This window comes from Diadema antillarum, unplaced genomic scaffold, assembly GCF_040938485.1.
Source record: "Diadema antillarum isolate AM-2024a unplaced genomic scaffold, OU_Dant_1.0 scf00000109, whole genome shotgun sequence".
NCBI lineage: Eukaryota > Metazoa > Echinodermata > Echinoidea > Diadematoida > Diadematidae > Diadema > Diadema antillarum.
In genome coordinates, this window is record NW_027270998.1 from 1,652,592 (window position 1) to 1,677,503 (window position 24,912).

General features: G+C 39.7%; 1 protein-coding gene across 1 annotated transcript in view; it reads right to left on the reverse strand.

Moving 5' to 3' along the window:
• LOC139719364 (uncharacterized) overlaps positions 1 to 24,429 on the reverse strand; it is a 79,326-nt gene extending 54,897 nt beyond the window's left edge. Inside the window, exons 1-11 of the mRNA XM_071630779.1 lie at positions 24,136 to 24,429; positions 23,402 to 23,467; positions 22,385 to 22,452; positions 21,108 to 21,324; positions 19,451 to 19,493; positions 18,663 to 18,739; positions 18,034 to 18,142; positions 17,045 to 17,169; positions 14,334 to 14,492; positions 8,955 to 9,005; positions 5,673 to 7,678 (exon numbers count right to left, since the gene is read on the reverse strand). Of these exons, the coding sequence (XP_071486880.1) occupies positions 5,673 to 7,678; positions 8,955 to 9,005; positions 14,334 to 14,492; positions 17,045 to 17,169; positions 18,034 to 18,142; positions 18,663 to 18,739; positions 19,451 to 19,493; positions 21,108 to 21,324; positions 22,385 to 22,452; positions 23,402 to 23,467; positions 24,136 to 24,429 (3,215 nt within the window). The remainder of the gene's footprint in view (positions 1 to 5,672; positions 7,679 to 8,954; positions 9,006 to 14,333; positions 14,493 to 17,044; positions 17,170 to 18,033; positions 18,143 to 18,662; positions 18,740 to 19,450; positions 19,494 to 21,107; positions 21,325 to 22,384; positions 22,453 to 23,401; positions 23,468 to 24,135) is intronic.
• Between the last annotated feature and the right edge of the window lie 483 nt (positions 24,430 to 24,912).

Sequence of the window (24,912 nt, forward strand, 5' to 3'; positions counted from 1 at the left end):
GGGGGAAAGTGTTCATTTAAGTTTATACAAGAAAGTTGAATTCATCCTGATTTGTACTCAAAACAAAGTTTACAATGAAGATACTTGCATGGGTCCAATGTAATATACTGAATTTCAATTCGAATGGACAAACCTCATGTGATCCACCAAAGGAATCACTCTATTTTCCGGTATAGCAAACATATGCACATACGAGAAGAACCCTTCAAACTTCACTTGGGATTCATACTGCACAATGGCTCACTTTTTTTCACAGAATTTTGCTTTGTCAATTGTTTTGTTTTTTTTTTTTCTTAACACTGGACTACATCTTTAATAATAGCATGATGCAGGAGTGTCACAGATATCACAGGGTTCCCAGCATTTCAATAAAACAAAATTCCCTGATTTTTCCCTGATGAAGTCTTAAAATTCCATGATAATCATTTCAACTCATTTCCAGTGTCACATGTTTTCGATGTTGTAGCATTGAACTACTTGAACATAATGTTAAATGCTCTTCATGTAACAGAGGAGAGAATGAGGGGAATGAAGAACTTGCTTAATTCTCAGAAAGGAAAGTGGAGGGGGAAGGACAAGCAAGGAAGTGCTGATGGATGTATACGCACACACTCATCCCAAGGAGCATGGGAAGAACATTCGCCGGGGCTTATCCTGTCACTCCAGGCTCTCAGAATTTGTTTTCTACTCAAATAAATGATGAGACCTGGTAATGGCACACGACACACTCAATCCCCTCTACTCCTACAACACGTCAGCCAGCCTGAGTTACCCCTCTCCCCCCCCCCCCCCCCAACACCTCCTCCATTCCTCCTGTTACCCCTTCCCCGGAGTCAAGAGTTCAAGTTGGAGGTACAGCTGAGAGCAAACTCAGTCTTAGAGCATCCCTCAGGACACGGGCAAGCCAGCCCCTGGATCTGAAGTGGAATTTGGAAACTTGACTGCAACAAAGTCTTCCCCTTCAACTCACTATGGGACTCCTGCAGAAAAAGTTCCTTTGCATGTTCGATGGATGTATCTCTGCTGAATTGGCTTTGCACATCCGAAACCTTTTCAAGATATAATGTAAAACTGGGGGAGGGGTCAAGATCATTCCCTGCACTGTAAGACCGACAGCTACTTTGATGGGCTATATGAACACAGACGTTTTCTGAAGAAAGACAAAGAATTGGCAATAAAAAAGATCCCCTTATTTGTCTCGGTTCTTTTTCTTGTCTACTTTCCTTTTTCTCTCTTTCAAATCATTATATGCACCATGAGATAACATGCTGCAGTTGATTCAAAGTGAATCTGAAATTTCATAATGCCGCAGCAGTCACTGACCTGGTCTAAGATTCTCTCCCCGGGGCAAAAATCAGAACAACTCACAGTTACAAACAAACAAGCCAACAAGCAAATCACATACTGATTTCAAAAGCTGCAATCAACAGAATACCCTAGACACAGGAAATATGCTCTGAAATCAGATGGAAATTGTACCCCCCCCCCCCCCCACATACACAGAGAGGCACGCATGTGTACCAAATTGCAGTATGATCATTACTGCTCAAAAGTGCTTGCACTTTCAGTTCAGATCGTCAATACCGGTTCGAGACAATGAATGGCACACGATTCACTAACTACTTCCTCTTTTCGTGGAACACCGAGGAACAGCGCGCAGCTGCATTCGAGCCGGGGTAAACATGACGGACACGTCAGAGTCATTCCCCGAGTTCGAATTTCCACTGGCATTAAGGCAGCTGTCTTGAGATGACATTCATTGAAAACAAATGCAGTGGTTTTCAAGTAGATGACTTTGAAATGCTGAGAAAGCCTTTGTGCACTACATAAAAAAAAACAAAAACCATACGCCTACACCTGTATTCCATCAAACAGCTACACCAAATCAAAATAGCACCTCTATCATTCTTATTCTACCACTACCATAATGATCAGCATGTCAGACAATATATTTCAGTTAAAGGTTACATACACATATTTTAGGTAAAGGTAATGTATCTCCTATTCAGGAGGCTGTTCTTCAAACACTGACAGTTGGGATAACAATCAACTACAGGAAGTTAGCTCATTGAACATAGCTGCCAACATGTCTGTGCACAATTTACTAATCATTTTCATGAAAATTACTAATAGTGGGTTATGCTGCCTACAAGCACACAGTATATTCATGATATTAAAAAAAAAGTTACTAATAAATACATACTGAAATTACTACCAATTACTCAATTTTAGTAATAGTTGGCTGCTGTGATTGAATATACATGACATCCCAGAAGGTCTATAAGAGAATCTCATTGAGAGCATGTTAACACATTACACATTGATAATTGCAATATTAAAAATATTTTACGAAGACTACAAAGTCTCATCAAGTGATATTTGTATGCTGTCATCCTAGGAAGGAATTCTAGAAACACATTCAATTTCTCCTGGCAGAAGGCACAGTTAGATGAATCTGCACGTCATGGGGTGATTTTAGCCCTGGTTTTAAATATCAAGACAATTATACAAGCATGGTATGCTGTAAAAACTGCAGCTCCCACAGCGACAACTAATTTGTTGCTAGGTAACCGGTTGTTTCGTATACACTGCCACAGTACCTGCAATCATTTAGAGTTACTACCGTTAAGTACTACATGTATAAGGTGCACAGATGCTTGTTATCATCCAGAGCAGTACAGTCTCAAGAAACTAGACAAGCATGTACTTGAGAGCTGCTATCTTGACTGCCACTGTTGTAGCTCATACTCTGCGGCAACATGGAACCTGAGACGAGATGCGCGAGTGATTTGGACAGGAGGAACTAACAGGCTGAAATGCTCACAGCACTGCCACAACTCTATGAATCCAATTCCAACTAACATTCTGCACCTGAAGAATGGCAATCCCATGGGCAGGCGTTTTCTACAGCTGCATTCACACACAGGAGTTAATACCGGGTTTTGCATTGTGATGCAAAGAATCATTTTACTTGCCACAATTCACATACGCCCCCCCCCCCCAAAAAAAAAAAAATGAATAAAAAATTGCTTGGCTGCAAATGACATGCTTTGAATTAGCAAAATGCACATGCCTGAACAATGACCAGAGCATGACCTCATGCACCACCGTGTGCAGACCTAGTATGTGTGCTGAGTTACATTATGAAATATCAAAAAAAAATATGTATTTAAATTTTTTCTTTTGTGTATATGCTGTTCACACAAGCCACACAGGACAAATTATCACAAGAGTTTTTAATAATATCAAGCAGGACTGACTGTCGCATTCTGATGCGTATCACAAGAGTTCATGATTTTTTTTGTATGTGTCCACACACACAAATCATCAGTTTTCACATCACGTCATAAAAAACAACTTACAAAAAACATATAATGTGGGGGTGTGTGAATGCATTTAGAGACTGACCTGCAAGGCCCACCACCTGAAGCAAATTGTGCGTAAGCACTTTGGATAATTGGCTTATTTGATCATGACCACTGCCATATTAGCTGATGAGATGTAAGCTCTGGTGGCATGCCCTTCAGCCTAATAAAATAGCTTTTACAGGGCTTGCCTGGAAATGGTGTCTAATTCCCAATGGTCAATTCACACGACCTTCACTCTTGCATTAGTCTTCTCTATCGTATCCTATTCTCCTGAAATCTTGCCTGGCTTTTTAAACATTGAATGTTGAGAAAATGGTATGCCTCATACCATGCAAGCGACGTTTACGGAAGTTTCTGGGGAAAGACACCGTACAAGACTACATGTACATCTAATGAACTTATCCAATTAGAACATACATCAACCTGTCATTTATTATACTACCACAATATCATCAATACATTTTGCAAAGCTTATTTATAAAGTTCCACTGATTAAGTATCTTTACAAAATCTGTTAACAATCACTGGTTGAGATAATAGGAAATAGAATAAACTGTAATAGACAAAGACTATTTTTGTATGTGTATTTCTTTCAAATATGTCATCATAGTGCTCTCTTTTCCTCAACTCAGAAAGAACAGAGAACAAGTTTGGGTTCTCACACAGGAACAATTGGATGACCAATGCCCAAGATGTGTGTTCATGAACCTCTAGGCCCGAATTCACGAAGGTGGTACAAATGAAACCATGGTTTAAACCATGGACAAAAACCATGGAGCGGCAAGTGTCCCACGGAATATTTCGTTACGAAATTGGTCATTTCGTCGACAAAATGACCGTTTTGTTAACGAAATTATCATTTCGTGGACGAAATGTTCATTTAGTTACAAAATGTTGTCATTTCGTTACAAAATAATCATTTCATCGAAGAAATTACTGATTTCGTAACGAAATATTCCATGCGACACTTGGTGCTCCTTGGTGTTTGTCCATGATTTAAACCATCGTTTCATTTGTACCACCTTCGTGAATTCAGGCCCTAGGGTTTCAAGAATGGAATAAAGATAATCACTTGCAAACAAGCACATGCAGACAGGCATTCTGAAATATCACCTCGATATCACATTAATTATGGAGCAATACAGAGCCTTATATAGGCCAAATAGCCACACCGGTGCTGAACAACAAAGTCCATCAGAAAAACGCACAATTATATAAAGCCAGAAGCAGAGGTGAAGCGTACACCTTCAGGCAGTCATGGTCAGAGGAGGCTCGTCAAGGCATGTGGGACCTCACCCCGACTCGAAGTCGGGTGCCGAGTGCCGTGCCTGTGATGAATCATGCCAACCAGTAAACACTGTGTGCCCTCTCCCTGACCTTAGTTTCAATGCAAGAGCATCAGTCATTTACACACTAAAACCTTCACAGTACAACTCTTCAACAGACCAGCGTACCCTCTCATGACATATAAATAGGCCATTTGGGTCTCCTGTTTGCGGAGATAGTCCAGACTAGATGTGATTGATTAGCCCTAAAATTCTGCATGTAAAGCGAACATTTGACACCAAGCACATTGTATGTGTAGCCATAAAAAATGACATCTGTTCTGGATGATTAATTTCACTGTAACTATCATAAAAAAAAATCCAGACTGATTTCTTTCTCCCATTTTTTTTCACACAAACACATCAAGGAGAGTGTAGAAATACCACTTCGGCAAAATGAAATGAGGCTATGTCAACATGAGGACGGCACATGAGATGCTGAACATGTGGATTCATAACATTTGAGAGACCGAGCAAAAAAAAAAAAGATATATCACATTTTCAAACTCCAAATCTCTGAGAATGCAAGATATCAAAGGCAGCTGCCAGTCAGCATCGAGAGGTAAAACTGCACCACCGCTGTCACAAAATTGCTAGTAAGCGATACATCAATGCACGCTTTGCAGCTGCTCATGGCGAACGAAGGGTACAGCACTTCACACCACCACGCGTCACGTGTTCGTTATTACCAAACCTCAGGCAACACTCCTGCTCAGATCATTTGGCTTTCTACCTGAACTATATTTTGATCACAATGAGACAGCAGTGAATTTTAGGCACAGGAAATTGCCCCTCAGACAGGAAGATTGAGGCCACGACACTTTGTAATCATGATTTCGCCTTCAGCTACAGCAAAATTTTCTCTTAACATTTTTTTTTCTCTCTCAGGGGAAGACTTCCGCACCTAGCTACAACCAGAATGAACAGTTTGAAATAATCATATAAAAATCACGGTTAGTGAACGTGAGACACCTCTCACCTGTCTTTTGCCCTGGTGGCATAGTTGTCCATCACCTTCTTGCGTAGCATCAGACCCTCAGCCACAGGTGAGTTCTCCCCAGCTCCATACTCGGCCTCTTCATCTGAAAGAGAGTCCTCATCAGAGAGACAAGCATCCTTGTACGTCAGTTTCTGGACACGCCTAAGTCTGCTCGCCCCAAGGTCTGTATCTTGTGTGGCTGTGGCATCCACACAGCCCACTCGACAATGTCTCTGAGGTCTGCGGTGGACGCGACTTTGTGCCAGTCCCTCCAGACGATTGTTCGGTCCCTCTGATGCATCCCTCGCACTTGTGGGGTTCAACTGAGGTTTGCTTCTCTGGGGATATAAGATAATTCTATCCCCAGGTTTGCGAAGTCCAGCTTTCGCATCTTGTTTGAGGTTCCCAGCAATGCAAAGTCCTTGGTGGTCAACAGCACTGTTGGAAAAGTGCTGTTCAATGACAGCATTTTTTTGCATCTTACCGACAATATCCTCTTCACTACTTCGCTCTACCATGCTGTCATTCTCACTGTGCTGGTGAGGTCTGGTCTGAGGTTGTGCAGGTGGTCGTGCAGTCCCCTTTCGGAAGGTATTGGCATATGCAACTTGCCTTAATTCTTCTTCATCTTCAGAAGATGTCCACCCATCCTCCAGAGTTTCAAGACTGCCCTCATCTAGTGGCTGAATATCCTGAAAATCTTCATCATTTGTGTCATCAATACCATAATCAGTTTCTCCCAGTTCATGGTCCATGTCACTTTCTGATGACAAAGACACTGGCTTGTCACCATATTTTTCCCTTCCCCCACGAAATTGCAAGTCTTCATTAGAGTCAAAATCATCATTTGCCACTTCATGTGAAAACCGCTGCTCATGAGCATCATCCTTCTTCATGTCATTGCCAACTGCTACCTCTTGTTTGGTCGCAAGGAAATCAGACTCTAGACCAACTGCCTGTATACCTACAGGAGAGGTTTCTCCCATCAAGGATTCTACATCTGGAACGCGGCACTTGGCAATTTCTCCATCACCAACAGTAAGGGGACTGCCCTGGTTGTCATCACGGTTGGAGTCGTTCGAGTTGTTGGAGGAGCATGCCTGCTGTGGTGTGTCACGTTGATACCGTACAATATGATCACCCTTTCCTGCAAGAGTCTTCCCGTTGGTTCCTATGTCTCCATACCTATCCTGTACTGTACCAACACCCTTCCCTTGGAAGGAGGATCTGCTGCTGCTGGTCCGATGCCCACTGGCTCGGGGGCTGTTCTTCGACTTCTGTTCTGCATCGAGGGAGGGTGTCCCTTGTCGCAGTGGAGTATCATTCATACCAAACCTGGGAAGGCTGCTGCTGTTGCTTGCAGCATCGAGGGCATTTCTGCACTGCAGTTCGTTGATCACATCACCGTACAGCCTCTGGCAGGATGACGACACTTCACAGTCTTCACAATGCCCTGCTTGCAGCGGGCTACTCTTACACAGGCAAGAAGAAGCCTGGCTTGTGGTGTCCGATGCATGGTAATCCCAGGGACACCTCTGCAGTTGCTCTCTTGCTTGGCGCTTTGCTCTCAGCTCTTGCCATGCAGTATGACGCTTCTTGGAACCACCTGGCTGTAGGGAATCCACACTGCACTCACTTATGTCTTCACTGGAGTCACAGAGAGGACCTGCAGACTCCTGGTTTTCTTCCGCGTTCTCCAATGTGGCCCCCGCATCCTTGGTCGCTATGGAAGGGAGAGTCTCCTGACTAATGCTATGAGAACTGGTTCTCTGGAGAAGAACGGTATCCTCCCCTGCTGTGATAAGGACCGATTTGGCTACAGAACAGGTGGTGTAGCTCTGCATCCTCCTAGACTTGTCATCATCACCTTGCTGATTAACCTGCCTCTGCGTCAGAACAACAGAAGTCTCCTTTGTTCCTCTCGGTCGGGGAGTATCCCTCTCCGATGCCAGAGATGGACGATTGAAGGCGATCTCTCTGATGGCATCCAGCAGTTGGGCCTTGGTCTGCATTAAATGGGAAGAGAGAAGTATTATTTCAAAACTCTAACTTACAAATGTATGTAGCTGAGCTTGTGCCATACCACAATTAGGACAGGTAGTGCATCACAAACTGGTTTTGAATCTGTAGGCTCTACCTATCTGCACATCAAGAATCTCGCCTCATTCAACATATTCATACGGATGTGGTCAGCTGGCTAAGCCACATCATCTTGAAAGCAGGAATCACATTGGGAGAAGCTTTCATGTAAAACCATCTATTATCACAGTCTATTCAGAAATATTTGTTCTACATGTTTCTACACACTCAGAAAAAGGCTAAAACTTCTCACATATACACTGTATCTCATCTGAAGTAACAAGTCATCCATATGGAAACAAATCCAATCTGACAATAATACACAAGGAGAACAAGCTGAAGTCAGAGCATGGGATTTGTGTAAAATTAGGGGGAAATGTACAAATGTATCATCTCTGAGATTGACATGGCTACATAGCCATTGAGAAGACTTTCCACTGTTTTGTTCACAAGGTATAATTTGTCTCAGATCTTCCTCTGCCCTGTTTGATGGCTGACATTACAGGTTACCCATTATATCTCTTAAGCATAGTCCTAAATAAAATGTGTCCTTCAAGAAAATATTGCAACAATAACATTTTAAAGCACACAGAACAACCCAATTCTTTATCATTGTTTGTTTGATGCTCACAGAACAGGGAATAATTTTCTTGGTATCGCATCACAATTTGCTATGCATTTTTACACCACTGCTACACAAACTAACTTTTGTGTAGCAGTTTTCTTACATAGAAGTGTACAGGATATCATTGAAGATACTTTTCACCAGCTGAAATTGCTAATCAAATTTGAGTTTGAAAATTATTCCCTGCAGAATAGCACATTACATACTCACAGACAAGCAAACCATTTTCATTATCATTTTCATTATCATCTTTCATTTTATCAAATGCATTTTATCAAATGACAAATTTACTGACTTTGCTTTGTCTTTCACAAACTTCACTGACAATAAAAATTTCAGGTAAATTTTCCTTCATGCAAACAAGATCAAAGCAAACACAAGACATTTCATCCCCCTATGATATACTTTACTGAATTTACACATTGCAACAATTCATTCTCACAAGCCTGCGCACTGAATTTGAACACTAACAGCTGCAGAGCATTATGCATGAGAGCACAAGGCAACTGCAGTGAGCTACATTAAAAACCCCTGGGATTTGTCATAAATCATACATCTGACATTTAACAGGTTCATACCTGCAACTCCACTTCCCTTGAATCTGCCCGTTCAGGTTTAACCAGTTTTGCCTGTACAAATGAAAACAAGATGATGTGATAACCGTACATGCCACTTCTTTCCGATCCATCACACAACGTTAGTTTCTTTTCCTGCAGTGTATACTCCTCTCTATCCAAAGCATTACAGATGTGATAGAACCTGCCACGCAGCTAAAACTCAAAGCACATTGAGATCACCGCATTGATTTGTTTTTGTTATCTTTACTGTTTTCCATTATCTTACAACAGCCTGACAATGCAACATCAGAAAAGTTCAATTTTAAGCATCTTCAAATGGTGGATACATGTATATATACTGCAGCTTCAAACTAGCTACTTCAAGAGAACATAAATGGGCATACCTTGTCGATATACTGTATACGCTATAATTTTCGCGTACATAAATTTACGCGAATTGCCGTTGTCACACATTTTCGCGAGTGGTTAAATTCGCGATTGGGGGACCAGAGAAAATATGCAGTGGCAAAGAAAGTGTGAATTTTCAACTTACAGGCAAATAAGAATGATACTAGTTTATACACTGCATGAAAAAAACTTACCAAACTCTGCGAACTAGTAAGTTAGAATTCAACATTTTTGAAGTGGTTAAGTCCATCGTGCTAGATTTCTGACGAGTGGTCCCCTAGCGATAATGGATTGGCTCTCTGCAGTATACGTAAGTAGACGTGAACGTGCTATATGTACGTAAACAAGCTTAGCCAGTATGGGTCTGTTCGGTAAGCCGTAATGTTCGTATCATCAAGGCAAGGGATTCATTTTGGAAGGTAATATTTTCGCATGTTGTTAATTTCGCGAATAGCTCCCGACTCGCGAAATTTGCGAAAATAAAACCCCCGCGAAATATATAGCGTATACAGTATCTCTCTTGTGTTAATTGTAAATCAAGTTCTCTTCACATTAGTCGGCAAGTGCACAAAATTGGCTTTACATAAGCTGGCACGTGCACAAAATTGAAGCCGGCCATGCCCACTGAGAGAAAATGGAAAGGCAAAACTATCAAGTTAGACACTGCAAGTGACAGCTTGAGGGCAAGCCAGTTGTGGTCACTGACTAATTATGGCCGCTCAAGGCCGAGGGCTGGCATGACATGAAATGATGAAACAGCTGGTCACTGCAGATGACTGTACACATACACACACACACACACACACACACACACACACACACACAAACACAGACACACCGACACACAGACATGTACACACCTACACACATGAGGTAGGAGCAGTAATGCTAGTCATGAGATCCACATGTGCGTGCGTGTGAAAGCCTCATCATGACATCTGCCACGAGGACAGACCAGATGATGGCTGGGACTCCCTTTCTGCACTTCCGTGATCAGTGGACTACGCATCACTCTGCGGCAAAAAACAAGCTCATCCTAAACATGGATGTAGAGTTCTCCACATGTCTATTGAAATACAGTGGAAAGTAATGTTCTGGACATAACAGCCTGTCTTCCACATTGTGACAGCATAACAGGGTTGGAGAATGTGTTATGTTACTTTCCCTTTCCTTGAGCTCAGCAATACAAAAAAAAAAAAAATGAACGACTTTGTTGACACAGACATTACAATGACTGATGGTAAACTGCTGTTCAACATAACCCAAGTTCCATAAATGCTTAGAATAAAATGGATGACAATCAATTTAATGAGTTGCTCATGCAAGACATCCATCTTTGAGGTAAAACAATCATAGAGGGAGCAGTTGCTATGATAACAAAAATGCTAATATTGAAAAAATACAACATGTACCATGATTACGATAATGACAGTAATGACAATATAATGTATAATGAGCAATGTGCCACCACTGAAGTATTAAATTCATGTTGAAACCTCGTGGTCAAGTCAACAAACTGATTAGATCCATGAAACACATTTTACAGTTTGCAGCAGAAACAGAGTAAAAATTAACTTAACAGTTATATTGGCATATCTTTTAATAGTCCAATAAAAAAACACCACATTAAATCTATTACAAAACAAGTGGGCAAGGACAATGTAAAGTCTGTTACTCTGTTCCCTTTTTGTTTGTTTTTTCATTGGCAGAGACACACATTGTCACTCAGGGTGTCTTGAAATAACAGATTACTTCTCCCTCTTAACTTGACCTACAAAACATTCAGGAGGTATCGAGACAACATAACATTTATCATGCAGTGATACTCTCCACATGTTAAGTGTGTGAAATTAATGGCAAAAATGGGAGTGAGATTTTGCAATGGTCAATTGCAAGCAAACCCTAAGCCAATCTGGACTGTTTTATATCACTGGAAAGCACCTGGGCCCTGTTTTGCTAACATGGGAACTATATCAAGCCAAACAATGAACCTAAAGTTGGGACAGATTCAGACCAGATTTAGTCTGGAAGGATGCATAGACATTCAAGATATATTCTAGAACGTGCAAAGGTGGGTACAAGATACTATTCCCAAATGCCTTCATGAATTAGTTCCAAACTTCTGAGGAGTGTTTGATCCCAAAATTGTCCCAAAGATCAGTTGAATTAGGATTGATTTTAAAGCCCTGTGATAGGGTCCCCTGATTTCCACTACCACGTGTGGGCAACTTCAGCAGTATCTCTTTGACTTGTCCAACAAACTGGGTTATGATTTACATTCAAACCGTGGAAATGCAATATTTCATGACAGATTCTGTGAATTGTGGGTACTCAGGTACTCAGGAAAGAAACAACTGGCATAGAATTGACAGCACCATGAAAACCTCAACATACTTCTTTCAGACATCAACGACAGGAAGGTATAAAATTGACCCTCATATGTGTGCTTCCTAGTACTCTGGCAAGATTATCAACACCCCATTAATAAAGCCTGGAGACATGACTCATCAACGTCACTAACCACTTCATTTCAAAACAGATTTCACTGAATACACACGTCACCTAGCAGGTGAGTTTATGGTCACGAAATGCACAAAGACGATGCCACAAATGTACCAGCAGATGTAAACTGTTTGGGATAAAACTCTGGCAACACGTTGATAAGCTCCTTTTACCCATCATCAGGAAAATATATAAATGACCTAGGTGCAAACAAACGCAGATCTAATACGTTTACTCTCGTCCAATCAGAGCAGGAAGCTACCACAGCCAGCACTTCGCTTTTCACTGTCCTCTTTAAAAAAAAAAAGGGGGGGGGGGGGGTGTGACAAGGCCCCTCATTTAAGAAGGTTCCTTGACATGTCTGGCTCAAGTGTCCATGACAGATGAGAACTTGCACAGAATATTGTTACTGGTAGACAAAACTAACACACAGAGAAGGTTCATGGGAGTTTAAGGGCAAAAACAAGGACACACTTGTGGAGGCTTGAATAATAGGTGCTAACACTTCAGCACTCACGTGGTACACAGCATCTAGCCACATGCAAAGACAAGTGATCATCAGTGGTAATTCATAAGACTGTTTGCCAAACACATTTACTGAAAGTGGGGGGGGGGGGGGGAGGGGCAAATAATTAGAACTCAAAACATGCTATCTTCACTCAAAATTTTTATTGAGTTTAAAACGAACTGTCTTTTTGATGCACATCGTAAGTTGCAGTAAAGCTTTGCAGAGTATGTCTTGATTAGATAACATTAATCAAATGAACAAACGAAGGAACATTAAAAAAACAGTCTGTAGATAAATGAATGAACCCAGTTTCTCACATAAGTCTACTTATAAATTCACTAATTCATCTGTTTTCAGCTTTGCTTTTAAACGGCATAGAAGTTCTCATGACATGTAATGGATAAAGGGTACACAAGAGCCCGATTGTCTCGTCTTGTAATCACTTCTGCTGCTGCTGCAAACTAAATTAAAACATTGCCTAAATTTCTAAAAATGGAAAAAAATTGTGAAAAGCTGACTTGTATCCTACTCTTTATCGGGGTCACGCAAACTCATATTTCACATTGATGCACTCTAGTCAATGTTAATTTTTGTCATTTCGACATGCAAGGTTTCTGATCCCGTTGAAGATTAGTGCTGAGTATTCTCGGGCTGGGGTGAATGGGAAATGCATGTTAATAATAGGAATATCACTTATCAGTATGTCTTCAATGGGTTAAATGTCTGTTTACAAGATATGACCCTAATGAGCTTGATAAATTATGCTGTTTCTTTGCTCATATATCAACCATCACTCTGTAATTTCTTCCATGTGATTGGGAGACAGAGTTGATACTGCAACTTTTCATTCAAAGGACTCCATTGCAAGCTGAATTTTGAGCAACACAACAAACTCGATAAATACAAAAACAATAGAAAACTTACTCACTATCCAGGCCTAACATTCTTGGTGATTGTATCTATAGTACAATCTACAAACGTGTCACTGACATTAAATACAATTGATTCACGTACCCTATGTGCAATGCTTGATAAGTTTCCACGTGACTGCAATTAGTACTTTTGTTTTGTTTATTTAATTTTAAAAAAAATCCTGTTTATAGCTGATGATAGAAGTGGTTTGCTCCTGTTAAGGCACACACACACACACACACACACACACACACACAAATACACACTCAAAGAGATACATATTAATTTTTTGGCCTATAACCACAGAGAACTAAACAAAACACTCGCAGCAAAACCAAGATGAAACTCATTTTAATATTGTTGCACTAATGCAAAACACTTGATAACTTGTACAGGAAGTCCGTGCAAATAACACTAAGAAAAATCATCCTTTTTCATCACACTGTCCTGACAAGAACACACAGTTGTGACAAGAAATTAGTGACGCCTACGTGTTTACTCTTGGGGACCAACAGCATGTTTTGAATTAATCCCATTTATCTTTTCCTGTTGATGCAATTAGTTTTATTGCTGGTTATGGGATGATTTCTATTTGTCAATACCGTAAAGCAAGGACAGAATCCTTACATAAAAACGGATACTTTCAAAAATAAAGAATAAAAAAGATATGAAACAAATAGATTAATAAAATAAAACAAAACAGAGTAAAATGCACTTTCATCGGGAGTCACAGACATTAAAAACAAATATACTTTCAATACAGCAGCTTTCCACAGCATCCAAGAATAAAGCAATTAACTTCTAACTTCTCTCTCTGCACCATCAACATTGGCACACCCCCTGTCTGGGTGGCCCCTGCATTGGGGTGGTGGACAGGACAGTATCCCTGAAGAAGAGGAAGAAGAAGAAGAAGAAGAAGAAGAAGAAGAAGAAGAAGAAGAAGAAGAAGAAGAAGAAGAAGAAGAAGAAGAAGAAGAAGAAGAAGAAAAAGAAGAAGAAGAAGAAGAAGAAGAAGAAGAAGAAAAGAAGAAGAAGAAGAAGAAGAAGAAGAATGAGCGATGGGACTCTACCTGCTGGTGAGATGGTTGACGAGACGCCTTCTTGACACACTTCCGCAGTCGCTTCCTCTCCGCGGCGAGGTCCCCGATGTCGTCCTGCAGGCTGGAGGCCATCTTCTGCAACTCGGCCTCCTTGAACTCAAATTCGGCCACTCGCCGCTCCAACTCAAACTGTGGAAGGAAACGTGAAGAACAGCTCAATATCGCTTCAATCCATCCCTTCCATGATTTGATTCCCATGAGGCACTGGGCCTCTCTTTATGGAGAGACACGGACAGACAGATGGCCCTCGAGGCACAAGATTACAAAACATGTGGTAATGCATCCCACATTCACATGATTATAGTGAAACAGTAACTGAATATTTTATAAGTACCTACAAGTAACAGAAAGATGATATAACATTTCAGAGGAAAGCAGACTTAATCAAAATTAAAGAACATTTGATGCCTTAGGCACGGCTCAACATTAGCAGTGGCCCGGTTGTACGGGGCCACTGAAAAACTGATGTTGGGCCACCAGATTTTCAAAAAGGTTATCTTTTAGTGGCCCGATTGGGCAACTAGGATTCTAAACCAATCATTAGGTTTCCCATTATTTCAGGCTAACACATTTTGTTTTCGGGGCACCACTTTTTTAAATTTAAAGATATTGGTGACCAAAACTGGCCGCCAGCAAAAAGGAAGTTAGTGTAGAGCGCTACCTTAGGGCTAACCCTAATTACATTTTGTGATATTCTTTGACATGCTCAAAGTCGGGTGCTAATACTTTATCTCAAACGCAGAGGGCATATCACTCTATTCTAACCTCAATGGCTGGAATTTACAAAGGTAGTTTACATCTAGCACACAAATCATTCAAATTTTGATTGTGTAAATTTGTATCGCAGTCCATGTATGCCAACATGCATCCAATCATGAATGCATGCTCACAAGAGCATGTGAAAGACCATGAGCACCATGGGCTAGATTTACGCTACCACTGTGAATTCAGCCCATTGAATGTACTGTGGTGTCAACCTATGATCAATGAAATACCATCATGAAATAAATATCATAACAATCAATCACGGGTTGTTGGGATTCCTGTTTCTTCTTTACCTGTGATCAGTGATAGAAAGTTTTATTGGACATGCCATGCTGTGCCATACTGCCACTTAGCTTCTTTTTTTTTTTTTTTTTTTGCGAAGTACTGAAATATGTAGTACACACTAGCTTGCTGGCTAACAAAAAATAATACAGATTACTAGATGATCCCATAACAGGTACATCATTGCAATCTCTCTTCACAAACACTGCCATGCCAACCATTCAGTATGTTCAAGGATTGTCTGTTGAGGCTAATTCTGGACTCACAGCAACTTATCTAATATTTCACTTCATTTCATTTATTAATTTTCACTTTCAACAAGAAAATACAAATGTACAAAATATACAAAGATAAAAAACAATACACATACTCCAAATTATGTGAAAATATAGTCTATAATCACGACATGATGGGCTGTAGAGCAAATAGAATACTAGGTCTTGATAGGGTAGATTGACAGAAGCTGGTGAAATTATTAACATGTAAACTGTATTTTCTGGCAATGTAAATGTGAAACATTAATCTGTGCCCGCTGCATAAGACTATGGTAACTGTACAATTAATGGTAACTTGGCAATCTGATCCGAGGCAACCATCAGAAATTTCTGCTTTGATTGACTACGGAACAGTGTTGCGATGATATTTACCACTGATTACCTAGTTACCATTGATTCTAAAGCTACCACAGTTTTATGCAACAGGGCCCTCATCAACTATCAAGGTGAATTCTAAGCAATCATAGCCATTCCAAAAATTGAACAGATTCGACAGTATCTCAACAGAAAGTCTATTGAAACTCTTGTGCACTCGTTAATAATGTCTCATGTAGATAATTGTAATGTTTTGTTGTATGGCCTTCCAAAGAAAGATGTCAACCGCGTTCAAAGAATTCAGAACACAGCAGCTAGATTGATACCGGTAGTGGGTGCACACTCTAGGGACTCTATTACACCAATTCTGCGTAAACTTCATTGGTTATCAGTTGGAAAACGTGTTGTATTTAAGATACTTATAATGTGTTTTAAAGCTCAGAATAATCTTTCTCCTTCTTACATTACAGAACTTATTCATCATCACATTCCAACACGAACTCTTCGATCATCATCACATCTTTTTTTCAGTCTATCCTGTAAACATATGGTAAATGATCCTTCACATCATCAGCTCCCACTCTTTGAAATTCATTACCTTTTTGAATCAGAAGCATATCTTCCTTTGATTCTTTCAAGAAGGCACTGAAAACTTCTCTGTTCAAGTATTGATGATTGTATATGTTATGTCAAGCGCATAGAGAATTTTTTTAATTATTATGTGCTTTATAAATGTGTATAATAATAACAATAATATTTATTATTATTATTTATTATTATTTATTTTTATTATTATTATTATTATTATCATTATTATTATCATTATTATTATTATTATCATTATCATTATTATTATCATTATTATTATTATTATTATTATTATTATCATCATTATTATTATTATTATTATTATCATTATTATTATTGTTATTATTATTATTATCATTATCATTGTGAAGCACCATAGGTCAATATTACATATTAACTGGAGAGGGAGACTTTTCCCCAGCACTGTCAGGACTTGGGAGTATTTTCCCTCCTCACCTTGCTCTCTTGGAGTTCTTTGACCTCTCTCTCCTTCTCTCTCAGCACCCCTTCACACTGCGCGACAAGACGGTCACATGACTGCACCTCGTCTCTCAGCCGCGAGATGGCGTCCTCCAGACAGGCTGAAATTCAACCGATCGGATTCGAGGCAAGTGGTAGTTTTCAGTCCACAGAGCCAGCAGTCACATTGTCAACTCAGATAATAAGAAGTTATCAAAACTGTGCTAAAAGTATTTCAAAGCAGTATGGATTTGCAGCTAAATGACCTACAAATGGAAAAATATACAGTACTTGCAGTACATGTGTACTTCAAAACAGTGTCAAAATGACTGAATAGAACTGATTCTATTAAATAGGGCCTATGGAAGCAAACTATATGCACTGTAATATTTTCATATTGATCAATGTCAAATGACTGAATAGAACTGATTCTATCATATAGGGCCTATGGAAGCAAACTATATGCACTGTAATATTTGCATAATGATCAACTTCGAATGGTAGCATTTTCGATGATTATGTGTGATAACGATCATAAAATCACTGTTTCAAACCAAACAAATTGCTCTGTAATTATACCTTCTGGATTTCAGGGAAATGCTATTAGCTCTCCACTAAACAATTTTTGTCAGAATAAATTTTAATCGACAGTTTGTCCAAAAAAAAAAAGGTCTTTTAATATATGACTGAATGGGTCATAACTGAAAATAACTGAAAATAAACAGAATAACTGAAAATAGATGTATAAAATTGACTGAGGAGGCACCAGGGGCCCAATTTTATCAAAAGATAAAATCGATTTAAAATTTCCTGAACACACAGCCTGCCATAGACTTATCATAGAAATCAACTTTATAATCAATTTTAACTCTTCATAAAACAGGGCCCTGGTGTCAACCAGCCCATCACTAGGACCTGGCCTGTTGAAACGACCACTGTTTTGAATGCATCATAGAACTTGTCCCGCACTTTAGAAGGTCACTAACCCTTATCTGACTGCAGCAGGGAGTTAAGCCTGATGTGGCCGACCAACTTCTCCTTGGTTTCCTTCAAGCTGGCATCTTTGTCTCTGCACTGCAGGCTGAGGTTCGTCAGCTGAGAACAAGTAAAAAGATTATAAATGAAGCACATCAATCTGATTTGTAAACAAGAAGCTCCCTATTTCTGACCCCCCCCCCCAAAAAAAAAAAAAAGAGAAAAAGATAAACAACACACCAAAACCAAATAAAACATGAAAAACAAACAAGACCAAAGAAACATCTTTGATATGACCTGACACCTATCAAGTATCATTTTGTGTATTTCTAGATGAGAAAATAGTTTTATCAAAAATGTCTCCAACATTAACATTATCATGAAATAAAGTAACACATGGAGATCCTTACGAACGGGTACAGTTAGAGCAATTTTTACTATGGAAACACTTTAATTTGAGTGATCAGTTTGGGGTTTCAGGATTATATTTGTTTCCTGACCACTGCCACAGTAAATGCAATTAATGGAACTTGAAATGATAGAGAATCTCCTTCTGGAAAGAAACTATGAGTCATTAGATAAAGACCCCACTACTCATAAAGGTCAGTTTTGTTGTGTGAGTAAGCAGAATTATCTCTACCTGAGTTTCCATGTGCTTCTGTGTCTCCTGATACTCTTCCAATAGTCTGAACAGGTACAGGTCTGATCTTGGTCCATCTGTATAAAAGGAGACAAAGCATGAAAAAGTCAATGTATTACAGTATGATATGTATGGTTATTGTCTGCAATATCGTGTTGGGCTCTAAATTTATAGCTGTCAAAAATACACTTCACACCAGCAAACATGTGGTTGCATCTATAATATCAGATGGTACCATTTTGTTTGTTTAGTGTGTATTGCAACTCTGAGCAAAGTGTCCTCCCATAAGAAAAACAACAAAAACAGAGACATGGATAGCTACACAGTTTGACCTCAAATGCACTCTTAAGCCAGAAAGATAACCGTTCAGTGCTTGCCTAACTTACAAGTATATATGCATTTTGCCACTTTTTACTTGTGTTGCACACATTATTCATTACTTTTCTAATCTTCATCTACATTGCTACTTGCCATCAAGAGTGATACAGAAGCAATAATTATAGACTTATATATGCTGTTGCAGTAATAAAAAGTCAATTTGAAATAAGAGAGTGCTGAACACCTGCATGGTTATTGGCACCCGCTCAAAGGTTCGACCGTGTGCAAAAGTGAATAGGTTTCTACTTGTGGCAGGCAGTCAAATATTGGACGGCATTGTGGTTAATCATGGGTGGCTTGCATTAGTTATATTTTGTACAAATATGGGTATAAAACAGAAAGTCTACATTTATGTACAAATAGACTATTGAAATGCAGGAAGCATCCAAATTCCAAGGTATTTCACGTACTTTGTGCCTGGTTGAGCTGGCCGCTGCATTCATGATCCTGTATCTAAAAGAAATCACATGAAAATGTGAATGTTTGAATACTGATGGATGTCTACATGTAGAAAACTGTTAGTCTATCGACACAGTGTCAAATCAAATATCAATGTATCGGCTTTGCTGTGCCAGCACATCACTGCATTTAGATCTAATGCGCTAAGGCATACTACAGTACAGACACTACATTGTACCTGTGCTGTGGTATGTGTGTGTATTGACCGACAAGTAGGTCTAATTCCGCGAAAAACTTCTCATTTATAATAATGACATTTGCTGGGTCAGTTTTTCGCTTCTTAGACAGACACCATTGATACATACGCTATTGCGACGGTTTCAACCGTTCTGGTTGAAACGCAACTTCGACCCAGTTCCCCCCGCATAAAAATGATTATTATTATTTTTTCCTGCTTGGCTTTCAAACCAATCTGGAAAAATATATATACAGGATTAATCAGTAAGCATTTTGACTCACCTCTTCCACTGTTTCCTCCTGTTTTCTGGTTGTTTCCTCCACTTCTTTGCAGCGCTCCCCAATGCATCGCCGCCTTCGTTTGAAAAATGACCGCACAAAGTCTATGGCAAGCCAAATGCTCATTCACAATATTACAAAGTTAAATTAGTGCTCTAACAACTTACTAGTACTGTAGTCAATAAACGTAAGTGTACCGATATAGTGATTGTATGGAGCATTTGACTTGCCATAGATGTTCGTGTGGTCATTTTTCAAATCAAGGCGGCGATGAATTCGGGAGCGCTGCAAAGAAGTGGAGGAAACAACCAGAAAACAGGAGGAAACAGTGGAAGAGGCGAGTCAAAATGTTTAATGATTAATCCTGTATATATTTTTTCCAGAGTGGTTTGAAAACCAAGCTGGAAAAAATAATAATAACCATTTTTTGGCAGGGAGAACTGGGTCACAGTTGCGTTTCAACCAGAACAGTTGAAACCGTTGCAATAGCGTATGTATCAATAGTGTGGAGTCTATCTAAGAAGCGAAAAACTGACCCAGCAAATGTAATTAAATTTATTATAAATGAGAAGTTTTTCGCGGAATTAGACATCAAAATTTACTTGTCAGTCAAGTGTGTGTATTGTTACAGACTGGGTCTACGGTCTAGACAGGATAATGTCATGTCATGTTAGAGTCATTTGTTTACACCAGACAGTCACTCCATCCCATAGTCATACCATATAAAAGGGAACATAAATAGATTTCAGAACTCATAGAGTCATGACATTGACATTGACATTGCTAGTCAATTCTATTAACTTTTAATGTTTACAGCCATTAATTCTCCACAAAGTTACGAAAGAGATCCTAAGAGAATGCATAATTACTCATTTGGGCAGAAACTGAGTCCCTAGATCCCGTAGTGGTTGCTGATGTTAAACATCTCTAAAAAAGGGGTTTTACAACTCTAGTCTACACCATAACAAATTTTCCAATACAAGGGACCGTACGATATGGGTGGGCCTACGAACGAACGAGCTACGTACATCATTCATTCATTCTAACGTTAGAACTACTTGACAAACATGCTAACATTTCACTGCAACGATTTAGACTTACATTTAGTAAAATTTCAATTATTACATCAGGAATATGGTAAAAGAAACTTACAGTTGACGCACACAGCTTTGATTTCGCCGAATTTAGTTGTGAATTTGGCACGGTATAATCATCCGTCTGGACAGCAGCATCCGACAGCGCATATTGGAAATTTTCTGGCAGGAGATGGCGCTCGACCTCGTCAACATCATGCGATCTGCGCTTTGCCGACCTCTCAGTCAGCAGGTGCTCATACAACTCGCAACAGAGCTTTCTTGATGCGTCCAGTCTGTCCAAAAATTACAAGTTTGTACACGTAAGTAATAAGATATATACAACGATGATGATACATGTACATAGTATGCAATACACAGGAAATATCAGATAAGCAGTCTGTAGCGGCCACCCCTGTCTATAACGGCCTCTCTTTGCGTCTCCCTTGGGTGGCCGCTATAGACAGGTTTGACTCTATCCGACTTTCAGTGGGGCTTTGCAGTTTAGCTACCCCAAACGAACACACAAATCCTCATATCTTTAAACAATTCCGTATGTATACATTTGTACCAATGGGTGGGAGAGACCTCCCTGCTTGTACAACATAATGCAAAAATAATGTTCAAAAAATATTGGTAACGACACGACAACTGTCACTTAAATAATATTGGATGGCCTTGAGGTTAATACAAGGAAATATTGGACGAGCTATGCACAAATATTGGACGAGTCGAAGACGAGTCCAATATTCTGCTTAGCAAGTCCAATATTTCCTTGTATTACCGAAAATAGGACATCCAATATTATCATTATTATCCTACAGAGGATTTCAGCAAAGAATATTTTCACTTACCTTTTCTGTCTCTGAGTTTTGTATGCTCTCCTACTGTACTTGATCCTGACATGGGGTATGGTACACTCTTCAGTGCAAGTTAATCCACTTCATTCCCAGATAAAACAGTGATCTATGTATTTTGATGTACAATTTTAACTAATTAATATATGAAATTTGTTTGTATAAACACAGAATTTTAGAAAAAACGATATTTTAGTTGATTCGTGATTGACCAATCACAGACGTTTTTACTTCATATTTCGGGTCATCTCGTACACTGAATATCAAACCAATCACGGTGTAGTTTATAAAAACTTTGGGGACTCCCCCTCTTGCCGTCCAATATTTTAAATATTGGTCGCCTCGGCAAAAAAAAAAAAAAAATATTGGTCGAGTTCAACAAACTTTCTAAGTGGGTCGGAGGTTATGAGGTGCGTTGACAAAATAACGCTTGTATTTGGGCTCTAAAAATCCTCTGTGTGGATAATAATGTGTCATATTGCGCGTCTAGTCCACTCACTCCTCTCGTAGAAGTTGCCTCGAGCTCGATTCGTCGGCCAATGTTTCAGTCACCCTTGTTAGCTCATCCTGCGGAGCAAACAGACAGACCATCAAATTTTGAATACAAAGAAGAAGAGAAGATGACATTTGCAGGTCTCGATTCTTTTAAAAGAAACCAAAACCATCTTCTGTTTAACTCATAATGTCTTTAAGTAAGAAACACCGAGGCACGCAATGGTAAAGCCATGTGTCAAGCGATGAGTTTATACCACCAGCCAGCGTTTCAGTCAACGCTCTCAAAATAATTCCGTGATATTGTTTACAAAATAGATCACCGAAGATAATTTTCGGTTATCCAAACCTTTTCACATCATTACTTCGATTCAATGATACAATTCGTCCAACTCAATTCTGATGCCCGTCCGTGTACGCATTTTCTTCCTCCCTCCGAATTTTGAGTTTTGCGCGAGGATTTGTTCCCATCTGTAGTTTCCTTCCCTGAGTCCAAAATGATCGGTTTTAAACTCAACTCATGACTCCTTCTCACCCCCCCCCCCCTTCCTTGCTGCAACAAGGCAACCTTATATGGTTTCATTTCGTACTATGGTTTTTCAGTTTTATGTCCGATGTGTTGTTGTCATACTATAAATGTATGTTGCTCTGCCCGTTTATGGCAACATTTTTCTGTACCTTTTTAGAGAGGAATGTGTATTACAAGTTCTGCTTTTGAGCTTCCCCTTCATTTTCGACGTTTTCGACATTATTCAATACATAATAGTCATGCGTCTCGGCTTCACAATTATTGTGTGTTTACTGTATATAAAAATCAATATAATGTAGAATATGTATATCGCTTCTTTGCGTGATGTTTTGAGCACGCGTATATTCTTTGTTGAAAATGAAAATGAATAAATGTAAGAAAATGAAATTAAATAATGACAGCAGAGTAAAGGAAAGTAAAACCTCTCATTTTGGTTGGTTTCAGCGATGATAAAGTTTTTGGGTTTTAATGAGCCAGTGATAAGAGAAATCTTACCTTATAGCTTGTGTTGGTTTTGTTCAAGGCTTTGATAGTTCTCTGTGACTTCTGGAGCTTGTCCTCCTGAAATTCAAAAGGTGAAAAGGGAATTAAAAAACATGATTGGGCCTTGTCTAAGAAGAATAACATCATCATCAACAACAGCAATACAATAACAACATCAAACACACAACAAAACATTCGTGACTTCGCTAAAAACTGGAAACGCAATCATCTTTCGCTCATGGGGGGGGGGGGGGTGACAGAAGTATGATGCCCCTATTTAAATACAGTAATTTTTGCCATTTTACATAATGATGTGTGTTTGAAATATAATGTTTCTTGGTCATTTGAGACAGTCTTGCAATGAATCTATTTCAAAGTGTTATAGCTTTAAAAATGCATACCCCTTTGTGAACGGACCTGAACTACTTTGCTGCTTCTTTGAACACTGGACGTGAAGACTGAGATAATGATTATGCCCGACTGGAAAATTTACCAGGGGGGCCATGACGACACTTTTGTGTACGTCATAGAGCCTGTTACCTAGAAAAGTTACATTTGATATCAAACACAAAATCAAACTTAAGTCATAAAATCTTGATTCTGATTGGCTGAAAGAAAGTTACGTTTGATTTTTAAGCTTGCTATCAAAAGTAACTTTTTAATGCAACAGCTAGGCCCCAGTTTATTTTTTGAACGATGATCAAAGCGCTCAAATTGTAATACAATATGTCTACGTATAAACATACCAGAATGGATATAGCATTAAATTGATCATCGATGTCTCCAGCTACACTGCCTTTCGTGGTTGAACTTTGAATCGCCTCTTCTGTTTTAGAAGAGGACCTCACGTCGCCTTCAGGTTTCTGGGCCTCCGATGGATCCTTCTTCTTCAAATATTCGCGATCAACACAGGTTGGGTGACCGACGTTTTCGGCCGCACCGTCTCGCTCAAACGCAATGTCGACAACTTGATCATTGTCCGCTGTCTTCTGCTTTAGATCGCTTCTACTAATTTTTATCGATAACTCCGACTTTGCCATGCCTTCTTTCAACCCTCCGATGTTGACAAGGCTTACGGATCGACGCGGCACGATGGCGGCTTGTTTGACCACGTCGTTCGCCGGTTCATTGTCCTTCCGAATGCCGTCGTCGTCATCAGCGCCGTCATCGACGGCCTTGCCTTGGCCGGTGCTGCCTGCACCGTGGACGGTCTTGATGGTAAAGAGCTGGAGCGACGAGGCGCTCTGACTTGTTCGCATCTTTCTTCGGCTCGACGGTGGTTCGGAAATCCAAAACCAACCCGCGGTTGCGTTTGTCGTCGACGTATCACCTTTAATATTCTGGGGGGGGGGGGGATTAAGGATTATTACAAATATGAAAGATGGCTTCATTTTGAAGATGTTCCTTCCGTAACACACGCACGCACACACACACACGCCAGAAATAAATAAATAAACAAACAAACAAACAACAACAAGACAAGCAATCTAAGAAACCACTGATCAAAAATACGAGCTCCACGG